The sequence below is a fragment of the Saccoglossus kowalevskii genome, chromosome 1, assembly GCF_978046115.1.
Source record: "Saccoglossus kowalevskii chromosome 1, keSacKowa6.1, whole genome shotgun sequence".
Lineage (NCBI taxonomy): Eukaryota > Metazoa > Hemichordata > Enteropneusta > Harrimaniidae > Saccoglossus > Saccoglossus kowalevskii.
Window position 1 is genome coordinate 38,560,479 of NC_140641.1, and position 22,403 is coordinate 38,582,881.

Genomic DNA, 22,403 nt, shown 5'->3' on the forward strand with positions numbered 1-22,403 from the left:
TGCAATACTAAACTTCAAAATAACATAATATCAGTGTGTCGCAATGTTCATTGAGCATAACGAGTATATTTTACATTACATTCAAACTCTTGATGGGACTCGGACCTAGCGTTGTGGTCCGAGAGTGGCTTAGCGTGAGGCAATTACAGAAGAGTGAACATAGTTTCAATCAGAGTATATTTACTGTAGAAGTGTATATTTGTCTCATTGGTCTTCTTTGTGGTTTCGATACATATCGATTGACATATTGCCAAATAGTTGTTACTTACGATGTTGCTACAACGGCTATTCCAATATGGCTTTTAATACATAATTAATTTTCCTGCATTCCCACACCAGTCTGTCCTTCGTCTTTTTTTTTGAACATTTATGTAACAGGTTTTTATTCTACTCAGACACACATATTTAGTCCGAGCCTTTTCAAAAGCGACTACACATATTGGATCAGCAATCCCGTTTCAAAGAAACAATCATATTATACAATTATAAACATGACACATCTGATATATGACATAAACTATTTGATATATGGAGTAGGGCGAGTCTACGTCTTTTAAATCACCTCATCACTTGTTGGCTGAACACCTTTGGTACTTATTCTGCAGATTTCTTAATATATATTTTAGTTGTTTGCTCATTCTTAATTTGTGTTCATGCAAGTGTAAATTCCGTTTATGAATTATGATTTTGATACAGATTAGATATGACGTCATTTCCACGTAATGATATCCCAATAGCGTTGATTTTAGTTACATTATACCCCTTAAATCTGCACGAAGTCGACTTATTCGTACAAACAAATCAGTATTAAAAGAAGACAGATGTAATTATAACCTGTGGTGTTGAAATATTTTTCAATGTCTACGTCTTTATTAGTAAATGTTTCTGGACAACGTTCAGTGGTTATGTCAGTTTTGATAAGACCTCGTAATCGTCAACGCTACAGAACAGCAATGGTTGGACTTAGTTCCAATACAAAACATTGATTTGAAAGTTTTGTGAGTTGTTCTATGCAAGATTATTCTTCCGCCATTTCGTGTTGTGCAGCATTTGATTACCGTATCCATGGAAACTAATGCCAATCTTCAAAACCATCATGTAACACATACCGAATTGGCATGATAAATGGGATATGGAAAACTTGAGGAACTCAGCCTTCAATGATTAATTGAAAGCGTAACCTCACATTAAAGGTAAGATTACTTCACATAATCAGTCTTTTGCTGATAGTCTCGACTTGGGTAAGGCTTATGCCAACATCACATTTTCTTTACCTTACTACTCGGCAAAGTGAGATTAGTGTAAGCGATATTTACTCTCATCAGTTTAGTTGTCCCAAAGTGAAAATGAATAATAAAATTATTTAAATCAAAGTTGAGCTGCCCTGTGAATTGTGAAGAAAATCCATAACATCAACGTTTACTTTTGTTAATACTGCAGTTTTGAAAAAGTAGTGGCATCGTGACCGGACAACTTGTGTACTCACTATAATGACACGCCAGGGGTTAAATACGCATTTAAAAATATAACTTGATGCAGTGATTCCAGGTGGCTATGGTAAAACAATTATAAATATTTATCATGATCATATATTACGACTTGATATTTTAGTCATATTGTCTGACAACACAATTATAGTACCAGTTATGCATATTAATGGGGTCACTAATCAGGTCTGTGCATAGTTCCAGGACATAGTTCTATCGAAATCTGATGAGTGGTTCTTGAGATATCATTGAGAAAGTTGAAAATTATTAGGCAAATTAGTTAATTATTATGCACCGATTTGAATAAACTTGTCTCTGAAGGAGTCAAAAAACTGCTGGGCTTTAGTTGAAGCATATGTTCCTTCTGTGGCCATGGAGTTTCTTCATGATCAGACATGTTTCAAGGCATCAAAATCATACTAATCTAACAACAAATATGATCCAACTGTAAACATGATTCTTGGTTTTAGTTCTACATGTAGCACTCAGCAGTGAAAAATGGAATGGAAAATTTTTGATATAAAACCAAAATACCCTCAGAAGATCGGCCAGGGGGATGCGGTCAAAGGGAGGTATTAATCCTCAATCCCTATGACTATCATGGGATACTTTAGTTCTGGAACAACTAATCTGATTATTCTTTCCTATCATCTTGTTAAGCCAGTAGGAAAATTAAAGTTAAACAGAATATATGCAATCATTGTTATTTCATAAAATCATATCTAGGAAATAAACAAATGCCAACAGCAGTGGAGGAGCAAGGACAATGGCATTAGGATCATCTGCAGATGTTCAACACCAATATTTAGCAAACTTGATCAAAATACGTTCTGAAGTTTTTGCTTACACAGAACACAGTCCCTCTATCTATGATAAAGGGAGTGTGCACAGAATATAATGAGACATGTAAATTAGCTTGCACATGGCTCTATAACTAATCATGTCTGCACACCACCCTAAGGTACTAAATTTGATCAACATCTGCTGAGAAGTTCATTTTGCTTAGAGATGGACAGAAACAGACTAACTCATTTGCTACGTTCATGTTATGGGATCAATGTCATGTCAATCAATGATTTCATGTAGTTGTGAACTAATAACCTGAGTGAAAAATACAATGTACATCAATCAAATCGTGTTGTTTATTAATAGCCTATGTACAAACGTGATGTATTAAAATTGAAACATTATTTACAATTAAAGCTCACCAAACGTGATACAAACATACTTCATCTAAAGAAGAATTGATCATGATCATGCACATCTGCTACAAAGAAAACCCACAGTTTAAGGAGGAGAATCTATGTTCAATGGGGTAGGTTCTGACAAAATTAAATGCCATTATATGATCAAAACACCATTGGGAAACAGAAAACAAAAACTAATTGTCAATTTTTTGAGAAATGAGAGCAAATGATCATATTGCTCATATCTAGATATTTGGCTGGTGACATGTTGCAGGATACAATTTCTTTTATTGTCACAACTTTTTCAAAACATACTATACTCTTTCATAATTTCTCTCCCATAATGCATAATGCATTGTTCAGTTCAGTAGTGCAATTTTAATATGGTTTGGACTATTTCAAACATAGTATTTTGGCACAAGATAATAATCTAATTGTAGAAATTTAAACCATTGAATAAAAGAAGTGTCAAAACGAATACATGAACAGGATATTTGGTAGTAATTGGATTTGGTTTGATGATGGTGTTTATTACCAAACAAAGATGTATTGATTAAATAAGTGAGCTTTTTTGTGTACTTCACGTTTTCAACATGAGCACATCCATAGACCTTAGAAAAGATCTAAGGCACATTCTGAAACACAGTATCATTTATGTGTGCACTATTTCATCTTTAACCCTACTTTCTGAAAAATACATTATGTCATAAATAAATAATTCTATATCCATAAACAGAAAATAATATTATTAATGCATAAAAATACTTGTGAAATCAAAATGGGAGTTGTTTTTACAGTTGCAGTGAAACAAACTTGCTACAGCCCTATGGTTGTGTAAGGTACTATTACAGTACATGAGAAATATGATTGATGATAATCCTAATACCATTAATTTGACTTTCAAGAATTGCTCTAACCTCACACTTAATTTACCATCAATACACATTAGAGAATGCATTTATCTTAAAGTTAATTCTGAAGAAAAAAGAAATATTTCAGCTTTGTTCAAGTAAATACCTGTAATGAATGGAAAATGTTATCAACAGTGTTGCAAAAGTTAACAGGTGACAGAGCTTTTTTTCAACTGCAATACATATAGCACCAACAAATAAAATAAATTTCAACTGAAATCAGAGCAAACTAAGTCTGGCTGGATTTTCAATATTTTTTTTAAACACTTCTAAAAACTTGGAAGCTAAATGGTCATCAACAACTCTACAATCACTGCACAGTGTGGCAGACATAATTGTTCTAGGTATTGGTTGTTCACTTTCTTCATCCATTTCCAGTTCTAATCTTGATGTACCGACAGCCAATATGCATGCCTGGGGTGGGTTAATAATTGCCGTAAAGTCATGAATACCAAACATACCAAGATTAGATATGCTAGTGAAATAAACAAAGATGTTTAAATTATTTTTACATGTATCAAACATTTTCAGTTTCATGTACATTTTGAGAAAACAGTTGTCTATGTAGAGATACAATGTATTTGATTACATGCACACAATGCATATTATATAATAAATACATCACATGGGACCCATATTACATGTTGTATACATCACATGGAATCCATATTACATGTTGTATACATCACATGGAATCCATATTACATGTTGTATACATCACATGGAATCCATATTACATGTTGTATACATCACATGGAATCCATATTACATGTTGTATACATCACATGGAATCCATATTACATGTTGTATACATCACATGGAATCCATATTACATGTTGTATACATCACATGGAATCCATATTACATGTTGTATACATCACATGGAATCCATATTACATGTTGTATACATCACATGGAATCCATATTACATGTTGTATACATCACATGGAATCCATATTACATGTTGTATACATCACATGGAATCCATATTACATGTTGTATACATCACATGGAATCCATATTACATGTTGTATACATCACATGGAATCCATATTACATGTTGTATACATCACATGAGACCCATATTACATGCTGTATACATCACATGGAATCCATATTACATGTTGTATACATCACATGGAATCCATATTACATGTTGTATACATCACATGGAATCCATATTACATGTTGTATACATCACATGGAATCCATATTACATGTTGTATACATCACATGGAATCCATATTACATGTTGTATACATCACATGGAATCCATATTACATGTTGTATACATCACATGGAATCCATATTACATGTTGTATACATCACATGGAATCCATATTACATGTTGTATACATCACATGGAATCCATATTACATGTTGTATACATCACATGGAATCCATATTACATGTTGTATACATCACATGGAATCCATATTACATGTTGTATACATCACATGGAATCCATATTACATGTTGTATACATCACATGGAATCCATATTACATGTTGTATACATCACATGGAATCCATATTACATGTTGTATACATCACATGGAATCCATATTACATGTTGTATACATCACATGGAATCCATATTACATGTTGTATACATCACATGGAATCCATATTACATGTTGTATACATCACATGGGACCCATATTACATGCTGTATACATCACATGGGACCCATATTACATGTTGTATACATCACATGGAATCCATATTACATGTTGTATACATCACATGGAATCCATATTACATGTTGTATACATCACATGGGACCCATATTACATGCTGTATACATCACATGGGACCCATATTACATGTTGTATACATCACATGGAATCCATATTACATGTTGTATACATCACATGGAATCCATATTACATGTTGTATACATCACATGGGACCCATATTACATGCTGTATACATCACATGGGACCCATATTACATGTTGTATACATCACATGGAATCCATATTACATGTTGTATACATCACATGGAATCCATATTACATGTTGTATACATCACATGGAATCCATATTACATGTTGTATACATCACATGAGACCCATATTACATGTTGTATACATCACATGGAATCCATATTACATGTTGTATACATCACATGGGACCCATATTACATGTTGTATACATCACATGGAATCCATATTACATGTTGTATACATCACATGGAATCCATATTACATGTTGTATACATCACATGAGACCCATATTACATGCTGTATACATCACATGGAATCCATATTACATGTTGTATACATCACATGGAATCCATATTACATGTTGTATACATCACATGAGACCCATATTACATGTTGTATACATCACATGGAATCCATATTACATGTTGTATACATCACATGGAATCCATATTACATGTTGTATACATCACATGGAATCCATATTACATGTTGTATACATCACATGAGACCCATATTACATGTTGTATACATCACATGGAATCCATATTACATGTTGTATACATCACATGGAATCCATATTACATGTTGTATACATCACATGAGACCCATATTACATGTTGTATACATCACATGGAATCCATATTACATGTTGTATACATCACATGAGACCCATATTACATGTTGTATACATCACATGGAATCCATATTACATGTTGTATACATCACATGGAATCCATATTACATGTTGTATACATCACATGGAATCCATATTACATGTTGTATACATCACATGAGACCCATATTACATGTTGTATACATCACATGGAATCCATATTACATGTTGTATACATCACATGGAATCCATATTACATGTTGTATACATCACATGAGACCCATATTACATGTTGTATACATCACATGGAATCCATATTACATGTTGTATACATCACATGGAACCCATATTACATGTTGTATACATCACATGGAATCCATATTACATGTTGTATACATCACATGGAATCCATATTACATGTTGTATACATCACATGGAATCCATATTACATGTTGTATACATCACATGGGACCCATATTACATGTTGTATACATCACATGGAATCCATATTACATGTTGTATACATCACATGGAATCCATATTACATGTTGTATACATCACATGGGACCCATATTACATGTTGTATACATCACATGGAATTCATATTACATGTTGTATACATCACATGGAATCCATATTACATGTTGTATACATCACATGGAATCCATATTACATGTTGTATACATCACATGGGACCCATATTACATGTTGTATACATCACATGGAATCCATATTACATGTTGTATACATCACATGGGACCCATATTACATGTTGTATACATCACATGGAATCCATATTACATGTTGTATACATCACATGGGACCCATATTACATGTTGTGTACATCACATGGAATCCATATTACATGTTGTATACATCACATGGAATCCATATTACATGTTGTATACATCACATGGAATTCATATTACATGTTGTATACATCACATGGAATCCATATTACATGTTGTATACATCACATGGAATTCATATTACATGTTGTATACATCACATGGAATCCATATTACATGTTGTATACATCACATGGGACCCATATTACATGTTGTATACATCACATGGAATCCATATTACATGTTGTATACATCACATGGAATCCATATTACATGTTGTATACATCACATGGGACCCATATTACATGTTGTATACATCACATGGAATCCATATTACATGTTGTATACATCACATGGGACCCATATTACATGTTGTATACATCACATGGAATCCATATTACATGTTGTATACATCACATGGAATCCATATTACATGTTGTATACATCACATGGAATCCATATTACATGTTGTATACATCACATGGGACCCATATTACATGTTGTATACATCACATGGAATCCATATTACATGTTGTATACATCACATGGAATCCATATTACATGTTGTATACATCACATGGAATCCATATTACATGTTGTATACATCACATGGAATCCATATTACATGTTGTATACATCACATGGAATCCATATTACATGTTGTATACATCACATGAGACCCATATTACATGTTGTATACATCACATGGAATCCATATTACATGTTGTATACATCACATGGGACCCATATTACATGTTGTATACATCACATGGAATCCATATTACATGTTGTATACATCACATGGGACCCATATTACATGTTGTATACATCACATGGAATCCATATTACATGTTGTATACATCACATGGAATCCATATTACATGTTGTATACATCACATGGAATCCATATTACATGTTGTATACATCACATGAGACCCATATTACATGTTGTATACATCACATGGAATCCATATTACATGTTGTATACATCACATGGAATCCATATTACATGTTGTATACATCACATGAGACCCATATTACATGTTGTATACATCACATGGAATCCATATTACATGTTGTATACATCACATGGGACCCATATTACATGTTGTATACATCACATGGAATCCATATTACATGTTGTATACATCACATGGGACCCATATTACATGTTGTATACATCACATGGAATCCATATTACATGTTGTATACATCACATGGAATCCATATTACATGTTGTATACATCACATGGAATCCATATTACATGTTGTATACATCACATGAGACCCATATTACATGTTGTATACATCACATGGAATCCATATTACATGTTGTATACATCACATGGAATCCATATTACATGTTGTATACATCACATGGAATCCATATTACATGTTGTATACATCACATGGAATCCATATTACATGTTGTATACATCACATGAGACCCATATTACATGTTGTATACATCACATGGAATCCATATTACATGTTGTATACATCACATGAGACCCATATTACATGTTGTATACATCACATGGGACCCATATTACATGTTGTATACATCACATGGGACCCATATTACATGTTGTATACATCACATGGAATCCATATTACATGTTGTATACATCACATGGAATCCATATTACATGTTGTATACATCACATGAGACCCATATTACATGTTGTATACATCACATGGGACCCATATTACATGTTGTATACATCACATGGGACCCATATTACATGTTGTATACATCACATGGAATCCATATCACATGTTGTATACATCACACGGAATCCATATTACATGTTGTATACATCACATGAGACCCATATTAAATTGCTGTATACATCACATGAGACCCATATTAAATGTTGTATACATCACATGCGACCCATATTAAATGCTGTATACATCACATGGGACCCATATTAAATGTTGTACCCGGTATATATCACATGGGACCCATATTAAATGTTGTATACATCACATGGGACCCATATTAACGTACATGTTGTATACATCACATGGAATCCATATTACATGTTGTATACATCACATGGGACCCATATTACATGTTGTATACATCACATGGGACCCATATTACATGTTGTATACATCACATGGAATCCATATCACATGTTGTATACATCACATGGAACCCATATTACATGTTGTATACATCACACGGAATCCATATTACATGTTGTATACATCACATGGAATCCATATTACATGTTGTATACATCACATGGAATTCATATTACATGTTGTATACATCACATGGAATCCATATTACATGTTGTATACATCACATGGGACCCATATTACATGTTGTATACATCACATGGAATCCATATTACATGTTGTATACATCACATGGAATCCATATTACATGTTGTATACATCACATGGGACCCATATTACATGTTGCATACATCACATGGAATCCATATTACATGTTGTATACATCACATGGGACCCATATTACATGTTGTATACATCACATGGAATCCATATTACATGTTGTATACATCACATGGAATCCATATTACATGTTGTATACATCACATGGAATCCATATTACATGTTGTATACATCACATGGGACCCATATTACATGTTGTATACATCACATGGAATCCATATTACATGTTGTATACATCACATGGAATCCATATTACATGTTGTATACATCACATGGAATCCATATTACATGTTGTATACATCACATGGGACCCATATTACATGTTGTATACATCACATGGAATCCATATTACATGTTGTATACATCACATGGAATCCATATTACATGTTGTATACATCACATGGAATCCATATTACATGTTGTATACATCACATGGAATCCATATTACATGTTGTATACATCACATGGAATCCATATTACATGTTGTATACATCACATGAGACCCATATTACATGTTGTATACATCACATGGAATCCATATTACATGTTGTATACATCACATGGGACCCATATTACATGTTGTATACATCACATGGAATCCATATTACATGTTGTATACATCACATGGGACCCATATTACATGTTGTATACATCACATGGAATCCATATTACATGTTGTATACATCACATGGAATCCATATTACATGTTGTATACATCACATGGAATCCATATTACATGTTGTATACATCACATGAGACCCATATTACATGTTGTATACATCACATGGAATCCATATTACATGTTGTATACATCACATGGAATCCATATTACATGTTGTATACATCACATGAGACCCATATTACATGTTGTATACATCACATGGAATCCATATTACATGTTGTATACATCACATGGGACCCATATTACATGTTGTATACATCACATGGAATCCATATTACATGTTGTATACATCACATGGGACCCATATTACATGTTGTATACATCACATGGAATCCATATTACATGTTGTATACATCACATGGAATCCATATTACATGTTGTATACATCACATGGAATCCATATTACATGTTGTATACATCACATGAGACCCATATTACATGTTGTATACATCACATGGAATCCATATTACATGTTGTATACATCACATGGAATCCATATTACATGTTGTATACATCACATGGAATCCATATTACATGTTGTATACATCACATGGAATCCATATTACATGTTGTATACATCACATGAGACCCATATTACATGTTGTATACATCACATGGAATCCATATTACATGTTGTATACATCACATGAGACCCATATTACATGTTGTATACATCACATGGGACCCATATTACATGTTGTATACATCACATGGGACCCATATTACATGTTGTATACATCACATGGAATCCATATTACATGTTGTATACATCACATGGAATCCATATTACATGTTGTATACATCACATGAGACCCATATTACATGTTGTATACATCACATGGGACCCATATTACATGTTGTATACATCACATGGGACCCATATTACATGTTGTATACATCACATGGAATCCATATCACATGTTGTATACATCACATGGAACCCATATTACATGTTGTATACATCACACGGAATCCATATTACATGTTGTATACATCACATGAGACCCATATTAAATTGCTGTATACATCACATGAGACCCATATTAAATGTTGTATACATCACATGCGACCCATATTAAATGCTGTATACATCACATGGGACCCATATTAAATGTTGTACCCGGTATATATCACATGGGACCCATATTAAATGTTGTATACATCACATGGGACCCATATTAACGTACATGTTGTATACATCACATGGAATCCATATTACATGTTGTATACATCACATGGGACCCATATTACATGTTGTATACATCACATGGAATCCATATCACATGTTGTATACATCACATGGAACCCATATTACATGTTGTATACATCACACGGAATCCATATTACATGTTGTATACATCACATGAGACCCATATTAAATTGCTGTATACATCACATGAGACCCATATTAAATGTTGTATACATCACATGCGACCCATATTAAATGCTGTATACATCACATGGGACCCATATTAAATGTTGTACCCGGTATATATCACATGGGACCCATATTAAATGTTGTATACATCACATGGGACCCATATTAACGTACATGTTGTATACATCACATGGAATCCATATTACATGTTGTACACATCACATGGGACCCATATTACATGTTGTATACATCACATGGGACCCATATTACATGCTGTATACATCACATGGGACCCATATTAAATGCTGTATACATCACATGGGACCCATATTAAATGCTGTATACATCACATGGGACCCATATTAAACGTTGTATACATCACATGGGACCCATATTAAATGCTGTATACATCACACGAGACCCATATTTTTTACATGCTGTATACATCACATGAGACCCATATTAAATTGCTGTATACATCACATGAGACCCATATTAAACGTTGTATACATCACATGAGACCCATATTACATGCTGTATACATCACACGAGACCCATATTTTTTACATGCTGTATACATCACATGAGACCCATATTAAATGTTGTATACATCACATGCGACCCATATTAAATGCTGTATACATCACATGGGACCCATATTAAATGCTGTATACATCACATGGGACCCATATTAAATGTTGTATATATCACATGGGACCCATATTAAATGTTGTATACATCACATGAGACCCATATTACATGTTGTATACATCACATGGAATCCATATTACATGTTGTATACATCACATGGGACCCATATTACATGTTGTATACATCACATGGAATCCATATCACATGTTGTATACATCACATGGGACCCATATTACATGTTGTATACATCACATGGAATCCATATTACATGTTGTATACATCACATGAGACCCATATTAAATTGCTGTATACATCACATGAGACCCATATTAAATGTTGTATACATCAAATGCGACCCATATTAAATGCTGTATACATCACATGGGACCCATATTAAATGTTGTATACATCAAATGCGACCCATATTAAATGTTGTATACATCAAATGCGACCCATATTAAATGCTGTATACATCACATGAGACCCATATTAAATGTTGTATACATCACATGGGACCCATATTAATGTACATGTTGTATACATCACATGGAATTCATATTACATGTTGTATACATCACATGGGACCCATATTACATGCTGTATACATCACATGGGACCCATATTAAACGTTGTATACATCACATGAGACCCATATTAAATTGCTGTATACATCACATGAGACCCATATTAAATGTTGTATACATCACATGCGACCCATATTAAATGCTGTATACATCACATGCGACCCATATTAAATGCTGTATACATCACATGGGACCCATATTAAATGTTGTATATATCACATGGGACCCATATTAAATGTTGTATATATCACATGGGACCCATATTAAATGCTGTATACATCACATGGGACCCATACTATATGTATGCTTTATCTCCATCACTTGAGTATAATTCTGCAATATAAAGTACAGACTTACGTAAACGAACCACCTTGAAACTCATCGAGCTGTAGTTTGCCTTCTCTTGCTCGACTTGCTAAATCCTAAAAATAGTATAGAATCGATTTACATTGTTATCATCTGGTAATAATAATGTTGTATTTTCTCCAAACCTCTTATATTGTCACCATTATCAATATGAACAATCAATTCATCTAATTTTACAAGTCCATAGACTAACCAATCTCATAAAACATGGCATTAAAGGTTCTTGAAAGTTTCACATATAACTCATTGCTCTATACTTAAGTGAGGTAATTACAGGTATGAGTCTCACTTGAAAACAAATCTTCCTCATCATTTTTTTTGGAATGTTATAAATTACAAGTAATCTGATAAAATGAAATCAAAGAAAGCTTAGAAAGAACTCCCATGTGCTGAGACTATTGGAGACACATTAAATATAATTCGAAATTACTTAGCTGAAAACTAATTATGCAAATCAGAAAATTAATATGAACAGATTTGAGTGTAAAACTAATGAGGTCTGCGCAATGTAACAGAAAATCTATGTTTCCAAGTTTAATTGAAATGTGATTAGAACCAAATAATTATGAATTATTATGCTTATTAGGGAATTAATATGAAAAGATTTTTACCCCAAACTAATTATGTTTGTACATTGTCCTAGAGCATCTTTGTACTAAGTTTTATTGAAATGGAATAATTAGTACTTTAAATATCAGTGTGAAAGCTTAAAATTGATTAATTATGCAAATTAGGTATTTAATATGTACAGATTTTAACCCACAATTATCCAGGTCTGTCTATTGTCCTACAGCATCCATGTACTATCATTCATTAATATGTGATGTTTAGTACCTGAGATATCAGTGTGAAAGTTGGAAATTGGTTAATTATGCAAATTAGGTGATTAATATGCACAAATATTTACCGAAAACTAATTGGGTCTCTGCATAATTCTAGATTCATTGAAATGTGATGATTAGTACTTTAGATATCAGTAGAAAAGCTGAAAATTAATTATGCAAATTAGGTAATTAATATGCAAAATTATTTACCCTAAAACTAATCAGGTCTCTGCATAGCCCTAAAGAATCTATGTACCAAGTTTCATTGAAATGCGATGATTAGTACTTGAGATACCCGTGGAAAAGCTGAAAATTAACTAATTATGCAAATTTGGTGATTAATATCCACAAATATTTATCGGAATCAATCAATCTCTGCATAGTCCTTGAGTATGTAAGTACCAAGTTTCATTGAAATGTAATACTCACTACTTGTATCAAATGCTGAAAATTAATTAATTAAGGTAATTAACATGTACTGATATTACCATAAAAACTATCAGGTCTGGGCAGTGTCATATGACATCTATGTACCAAGTTTCATTGAAATGTGATGATTAGTACTTGAGATATCAGTGGAAAAACCGAAAATTGACTAATCATTATGCAAATTAGGTAATTAGTATTCACGGATTATTACCAAAAACTTATCAAAACCTAGCATTAGTTCAGAGCATCTATGTACAAAGTTTCATCAAAATCCAAAGAGTGGTTGTTTAGATATCAGTGGAACAGTCATGGAACAGCTAAGAATTAGCTAATTATCATGCAAATTAGGTAATTAATGAGCACGGATTTTTACCAAAATCTAATCAAATCTGCGCATTGGCCCAGAGCATCTATGTACCAAGTTTCATCAAAATCCAATGAGTGGTTCTTTAGATATCAGTGGAACAGTCATAGAACAGCTAAGAATTAGCTAATTATCATGCAAATTAGGTAATTAATGAGCACGGATTTTTACCAAAATCTAATCAAATCTGCGCATTGGCCCAGAGCATCTATGCACCAAGTTTCATCAAAAACCGATGTATTGTTCTTGAGATAGCAGTGGAACAGTCGGACACACATACACACATACACACACACACACACACACACACACACACACACACTAACTGCAAAGACTCCCATTATGTGTTTCGCACATGGGAGTAAAAAATTTGAAGGAGATATAGAACAATCCCCCTTTGCTAACACAACAAATGTTGAAACAATCTGATAATCGGTTGAATAAAAACAAAGTGATGGACTGACTGAATGACCTAGAGTTGCAGGGTTGGTAAATGCATATATGTAGCTGTACATTCAGACAGGCATAGATAACAAATCACATTCCTTTTTTTAAGACTTAAAAACAAGATCTTATTAGAGTCTAAGTATAACAACTGTTTCTTAACAATCACACCAATGTCTTTGTGTCAATAAGAAACATAAGTCATATAAATATTACCTTAATATCATTAGAAATATCCATCAGACCTTTACTTGCAGCACTCTTAACAATCGGTGTAATCAGGCCATTGGGTGTTGCCACAGCAACAGATATATCAATATTTTGCAGAAATTTAACTGAATCACCTGCCCATGTGGCATTGACCTCGGGAACATTCTGGAACAAGCCCATACATAAAAAGGTGACATATTTAAATGAATTACTGTAAAATCTGTATTAAAAGCCGCAGCTTCTAATAAAATGGTACAATGCAACAGAGGGGATGCGGCTTCTATTAGAGCATCTACACATATGAGAAATGGTGAATTTGTGGGTCTCAATTGTTCAAAAAGAATCGGTGCGGCGGTAATAGCAATACAACTCAGCAATAGATCTTGCATAAAAGGTAATTTACAAAGCAAACTAATAACCTTAAATAATGCCCTTTTTTTATTTGTGCTAGTCTAAGACATTGAATCTCATCTTCGTCTCTCCTGACTTTTTTTAATGTGCATTGCATTGCATAGTCCATGTGAGTTTAAGAAATATATAAAGTTAGAACATCAAGAATGTCAGAGATATGGCTCCAAAATTGCATTCACTAAAACCAAATGGCCACCAGTTGACCATTTTGTGTCAAATCTGACAAAGTGACGTGCATTGAAGTTCTATAAAGTTTAATGTACTTACCCAGTGTGAACAAAATCTGTCTATGCAATCAATTGTAGAAGTAGCTTAGTAAAAAGACTTCATGTAGATGCTACTTCTAAGCGGAAATTTTCAAATCATGAATAAGGTATGGTTGCATGCAAGTACAAAACATTATAAATATGTCTCACCTTTAAAGTTACAGCTATGGCTTTAATTAGGAAGTCATTCACAGAAACTTTTACATTTTCTTTAGCAAGATTTTTACGCAACTGCAGAACCTCATCCATCCGGCAGTCTACGGTAGCATACGCATGAGGTGTAGATTGCTGCAGAACAAAGACACATGGTTTAGTTTTTTTAATAACCTTCATGCACTGTTTTTTCTGAGAAGATCTTGAAGAGATTTTATAAGAATACAAATTCCTTAAGGAAGCAGAACAGAGTAAGATATTTATAAATATTTTATTTGAAAAATTGAGGAAACAACCTTGCACATGTCTTATGAAAGTCAGTGTGACTTACATGTGACAATTATATAATCCCATAATACTTTCTCTTAAGTTGACGTAAGTACACACACAGGATTACTGTCAGAGTAATATCAATCCTTGCCTGTGGCTCGGATTGGTACAAAACTCAGTAATCACTACGTCTGCTGAAAATATCATGGGATTATGTACAAAAATACCCCAAGACATATTGAATGAGTAACATAAAATATGAATGATTTAAGAATGCAATTTTAATACCGTTGGTTATCTTAAGCTAATTCAAACTTACGATAATGTCTGTTGATACAAGTTAATTATTATCTCAGCCCTTTTCTTCACAGTAATGAATAGAAAATACTTTCTAACAGCAAAAGATGAATCCTAGCAGAAATGCTCACCTTAGATTCAAGTAATCGCCTGGCTATCGTCTTTCTCATGTTATTGAGTTCTAAGTCAGTAAATGTGTTCTGTTGGAATAAAAAAACAATCAGTATTGAGATACAGAGTAGTAAGGTAAAGTAACATGTAATACATTACACAGTATGATATGTAACAGAAAGAATTATAGGGAAATTCTCTCATCTCAAATCAATTGTAAGTAAATAGTTACATTATAAGTAAACACATCATCGTGCATAATCATTTTACTCTATGAGCTATGTATATGTCTTGATAGACGGTCAAAAGCAGCATGTAGTTGTTGCTTGCCTAGGCTAGACAACATTAGCATATGTATTAAACATATTGTGGTGCTATGCAATCCATCACCTGCTGCTGACAGTTTCTTCCATTCATTTTGACTATCCATGGAGACTTTCAGCTGGTCATGTGTTATAGTATTGTGACCAGTGTTTCCCTATAAAAGCAAATTTGGCAACGAAATGTGTTTTCATCTCAAAAACTACATGGGGTCAGGTGTATTTGGATACAAAATGCATAAAATTAAAAGGAATAAATCTCTCACTGATTGAGAAAATTTCTGAAAAAGAAGACACTGATTAGAACAGATGAATAATTTATATGAGTTATATGGATTTATATGGATAACACTTATGATGAAAGATCCACTACACTCTACATGCTGCACAGATTTTTTATTTTGACACACCTGACACCACATAGTGCAAAACACCATGCCAGTACAGTATCAGAACACTGAACTAAAAACCTTAAACCAAATTGCAAACTCTTTGATTTAAGGAAAACATCAACATACTTTCAATATTAAAATACACTATGCATAAAGTCAGATATACTGCCAAAACACAAAATATGCAACAAACTCGAACACAATGGTGCAGCGACAAAGTCCACGATTCTTAGACCCTTTATAGGGACGAATTGCGCAAAATCTAATTCTCAGAGCTTGCAGCCTCAGTGTGTTGGCAATACATGCAGCGAGTGCTACTGAAAATCTTGCGAAAATGCAACAAAACTTTCTCTCCAATAAGTCTAATAGAGAAAACAAATATTTCCACATTAACATGTCCCTTGACGTTATTTGCTTACATTCACAAAGAAGGTACCTGAATGGAGGTAAGACATTGAAATATGTCTACATGTAATGCATGAATCTGATTGGCTGTCATGGTCATGAGGTATACATCATTCAAGGCATAGCATATCGTTGTAGAGTCTTACCTTTGAGGGCAGTGTTGGAGGAGTTGTAGATATTGGCTTTGTAGTTGATTTAGGACTAGCTACTGTAATGTCACCTGGTGATTTTGGTTTTGCATCTATACTTGCAGGTTTGGATATTCTGATTAATGTTTTATCACCAGCAACCACCTTTAGCAAATCTCTAATAAATAAACATAACGTAACTATTACAAGCTTGTTAATTGAGAATGTAGATTAAATACTGTAGAATACTTTATTTTCGCTTGGAATTTATTTACGCTATTTTCGCTGAAGGGATGATTCAGTGAAAATAAAATCCACTGAATATACTTTTTTTCCTATATTTCACATTCGATTAATCAAAAATCAGTGAAAATAAATTCCATAAAGAACGCCCAAAAAGCCTTTTCAGCGAAAATTAATTCCAGCGAAAATAAAGTATTCCACAGTAACAAACGGATGGATACAAACTAAAAATACAAAATACTGTTGAAACAATTCTGATCAAAAATGGACAAGAAAAATTAAGTCATCATGATTACATAAACAAATTAATTAATATTCATGTTTCTCAAATAATACATGTACTGTATTAATCTCAGTTTCCCTTATAGAATAAGACAACATGAATTGTATAAAAAAATCCAAACAATGGCGGAAATAGATGTCTTTGTAGAGCGTCCTCAAAATAAATTTGATAATACTCTGTACTATGAGATACTAACTATTGTCATGATTATTAGTGACCCCATGATGCTTTTGCCATATGCCAAACATGGTAGTTTATTTGGCTGTTGCCATGGCAATTACAATTGTTACCTTGTTACAAATCCCAACCCATGGATGAAACATACAAAATGTACCAAGTATAAAAGCAACTGAGATGGTAGCTTTTAGTAGAAGTCGAAAACATATTTTACCAAAAATATCAATACTATAGTATAGAAAATATTGTCATGAAAGGATAACATTTCATAGACCCCCTCCCACATAAATACTAAATATACTGGTAATAGCATGCATGAATTAGCAATTACCATTATGATTATTATTAATGGCAACAAAATGTCGTGAAATGGATCTGTGGGATAAGAAGGATCTCATAATTCCTGACCATGTGATATTGGATTCATTATGTTCACATGTTCCTCGCCAAATAACTACACTCGTTCAATAAATTCAATACCATAGAGTAATTAATAGACAAGTTTTGAGTTCCACTGTGATCTTGCGCACTCTGGTATAAAAACATTCCAATATTGTTTGCATACAGGAGTTAATTTTGCTGCGTAACGTTCGATAGCTCATCTGAATGCCAAGGGCCATTGAAACCAGAAAATAAATTGCGAGAGCTAGAAATCAACTCCCTATTCTTGCACAGAAACTGACTAATGGTGTTATGACTTGAAGATCCTGTACATTGTACTAGACGAAACTCACCCTTTAAGAACTCTACCATGATGTCCACTGCCAATTATATCATTAATATTCAAATTATGTTGTTCTAATAACACTCGGACAGCAGGTGATAAAAGAGTACTGTAAATAAACATATATGAACACCTTAGAGGTAAATACCCTGAGCACCACAACCTTTATTGGTCAAGTTCATTAACAACTGTCATGAAATGATACCAGCCCATTATAGGGTCAAGGACTGACTATTAATCATTGTCAATGCAACTGACAACACAAAATAGAGAAAGATGTCAGGTAAATTTCATTGAATCCAAAAACAAAATGGCATGCATATAAAAACCATTATAATATGTCTTGCATTTGTACCTAATTAAACAGAATTGGGAAATGCCTGTAATAGAAATGGGAAAGGCCACAAAAAATGTCTTCTACTATGCCTTGTCTACATACAAATGTATCGACTGGATAAAACTGGTCCAGACATGTCTGAGAAATAGCTCTGAATAGATTTATACATTAACAGACCCAAAAACAGTTTTTCACAGGTACAACAACTCAGTAAATAGCCTACAACTTATTACACATAGACAGTATAAAAGAAAATGATTTGAATTGAGTGCAGTTTATAACATATATAGTAATGAAATTGTAATATAATTATTCTTGTTACAATGGTAAATTAATTCAGTATATGAACAACTGTAATTCTTGATTCCCAATTTTCCATTAGTACATGTGTAACCTGCCAGGCAACGGGCGAGGGTAGGACAGAAATATAAAATGTCAAAAATGAACAATAGACATGCAACTCCCAAAAAACTCAGTGGCATATTCAAAACAATTATTAAAAGATAACAGAGTGAGCATGGGTGGATAAAAAATAAATATGACTGTGATGTTGTTTTTTAACTCCCAAAATACCTCCAAAAATCTGAAAATATTACGCTATAGCCAATTAAAATTTGCATGTTTGTATGTCTTGCTTAGGCAGAACAGTGAAAACATTTTCAAAGGCTGATACGAGTAAGTTGAAAGATGATGGCCCTTTTATTTGAGGTGATTTTAGGCCACAAGTTGGAAACATGAACTAAGACTGTTATTACATTTGAAATGGATGTCACTGTTCGCAATAATTATTGACTGTAATAGGGTGAGTTTTCACTTGTCAAATAACCCTACAGCGCCCTCTCTGGTCACTTCCTATACTTCAGTATATGTGACCACCAAGATCTGGTATACATTGTATGATAATCAAAAGGTCTATTTATCTGTTTTGAATCCAGTAAAAATCAAATACCTCATATGATCAGACTGATCTATTAAACATCTACAATCTAAAGAGAAAAATTCAATGACGTTTCCATTTCAATCTGAAATCATATTTTATAAGAACATCCTAGAAATGATTTATTTAAAAAACATGTAATAATTTGTTGAACAAACAGGAAATTGTTGTTTTGATAAATTTGATTAAAATAATTATTATTGCAAGAGCTCTGGCATCGCTTACAAATTTGTGACAATTACCATATTTATAAATTATTTTGAACGTCAAGTCAAATATGTAAATTATGGTAACACTACAATTTCTTAAATTACTTTTCTCTATTACTTTTACATTGTTGGAAAAATAACAAAATATGTACAAATATTCATTTGTACATGCAGTTTTATAAAACAAGTTGCCCATGAAATATACCTTGATTTGTTATCTGCAGCTTGTGCTGTACTAGTACTCGCATCAGGTACAGTAACTTCCCCACTAGAGGGCGCTGATGGCCCTGCTTCAGCTGGTATCTGTACATTTCTATAATCAGATCCTTCCTCAACTATAAGAGCTATTAAAGAGCCGATTGCCACATTACTGGTACCCTCCGCAACCTGAAGTTTAGAAGAAACATAGCCATGAAAATATTTTTTGGAATCTATTTACATGTCAACATTAATTTTGTTAGTACAAACTGGATTAATATGCTTCCAGTTTTTATTTTTTAATTGAAAAAGACAGTCCTACATAATTTTTTTTAGCTCTGCTTATCATACATGTATGAGTGATTGCCCATCATCCGCATCAGCTTTTTACTTTTTCAACTTCCTCTTGAAAACTACAAGCCTGATTGCTTAGATACTTGGTGTATGTTTACCTTAGACAGACCTCTCTTAAAATTGTACGATGATATCTTCAATTTCCTAATTTTGATGAATATTTTTGTAATTTTTAGAAAAAGTGATATTTTTAACTTCTTGTTAAAACCGTTAGTCTAATTGCTTTGATATTATACATATAGGTACATACAGGTGTACCTTTTCCCAGATTTGTGTGTAAAGCAGAGGAAAAGAAATATGAAAATGATGAAAGACTCCATGACTTTTAAGATCTAGTTGAGCATTATAAAACTGTCCGTAGCAACAGACTAAGATCTAGTCGAGTCAAATTTTATTCCATATCTACCCCAAAATTGCACTTGCTAGTTACACCAAAATTAAACATGGTTGACAATTCATAGTGATTAACTTTCAAATTTGAAGATTATGAGATAAAAATTTTTTTTGAGGTAAATCATTTTAAGTGAAATTTGATGAATATCTTGAAAAGTACAATGTATATATATAAAACATGTACCATATTAAAATTCGCCGAGATTGCAAACTGGTTTACCATAATATCCAAGTTTGCAAGAAATCGGATTAAAACTGTTTCTGATCAGTTATTGTAACCACAAGAAAAAGTTTTAAGACAACAACGAGGACATATACAATGTACCTTGCCTATTATCCATGACAAGGTAAAAATGGACAATTGCTTAAGAATCTTGAAACAGAATTCAATACAGGATGAATATATATTTGAAATAAATCTATACTGTGTAGTCAAATAT

At 33.0% G+C, this 22,403-nt stretch overlaps 1 protein-coding gene across 1 annotated transcript in view; it reads right to left on the minus strand.

Moving 5' to 3' along the window:
• Positions 1-2,611: 2,611 nt before the first annotated feature.
• Positions 2,612-22,403, minus strand: part of LOC102802337 (pyruvate dehydrogenase protein X component-like) — a 44,107-nt gene continuing 24,315 nt past the window's right edge. The window contains exons 7-14 of the mRNA XM_085501946.1: positions 21,224-21,405; positions 19,546-19,644; positions 18,127-18,286; positions 16,884-16,952; positions 16,183-16,320; positions 15,362-15,520; positions 13,076-13,140; positions 2,612-4,060 (exon numbers count right to left, since the gene is read on the minus strand). Of these exons, the coding sequence (XP_085358072.1) occupies positions 3,805-4,060; positions 13,076-13,140; positions 15,362-15,520; positions 16,183-16,320; positions 16,884-16,952; positions 18,127-18,286; positions 19,546-19,644; positions 21,224-21,405 (1,128 nt within the window). The 3' untranslated portion in view covers positions 2,612-3,804. The remainder of the gene's footprint in view (positions 4,061-13,075; positions 13,141-15,361; positions 15,521-16,182; positions 16,321-16,883; positions 16,953-18,126; positions 18,287-19,545; positions 19,645-21,223; positions 21,406-22,403) is intronic.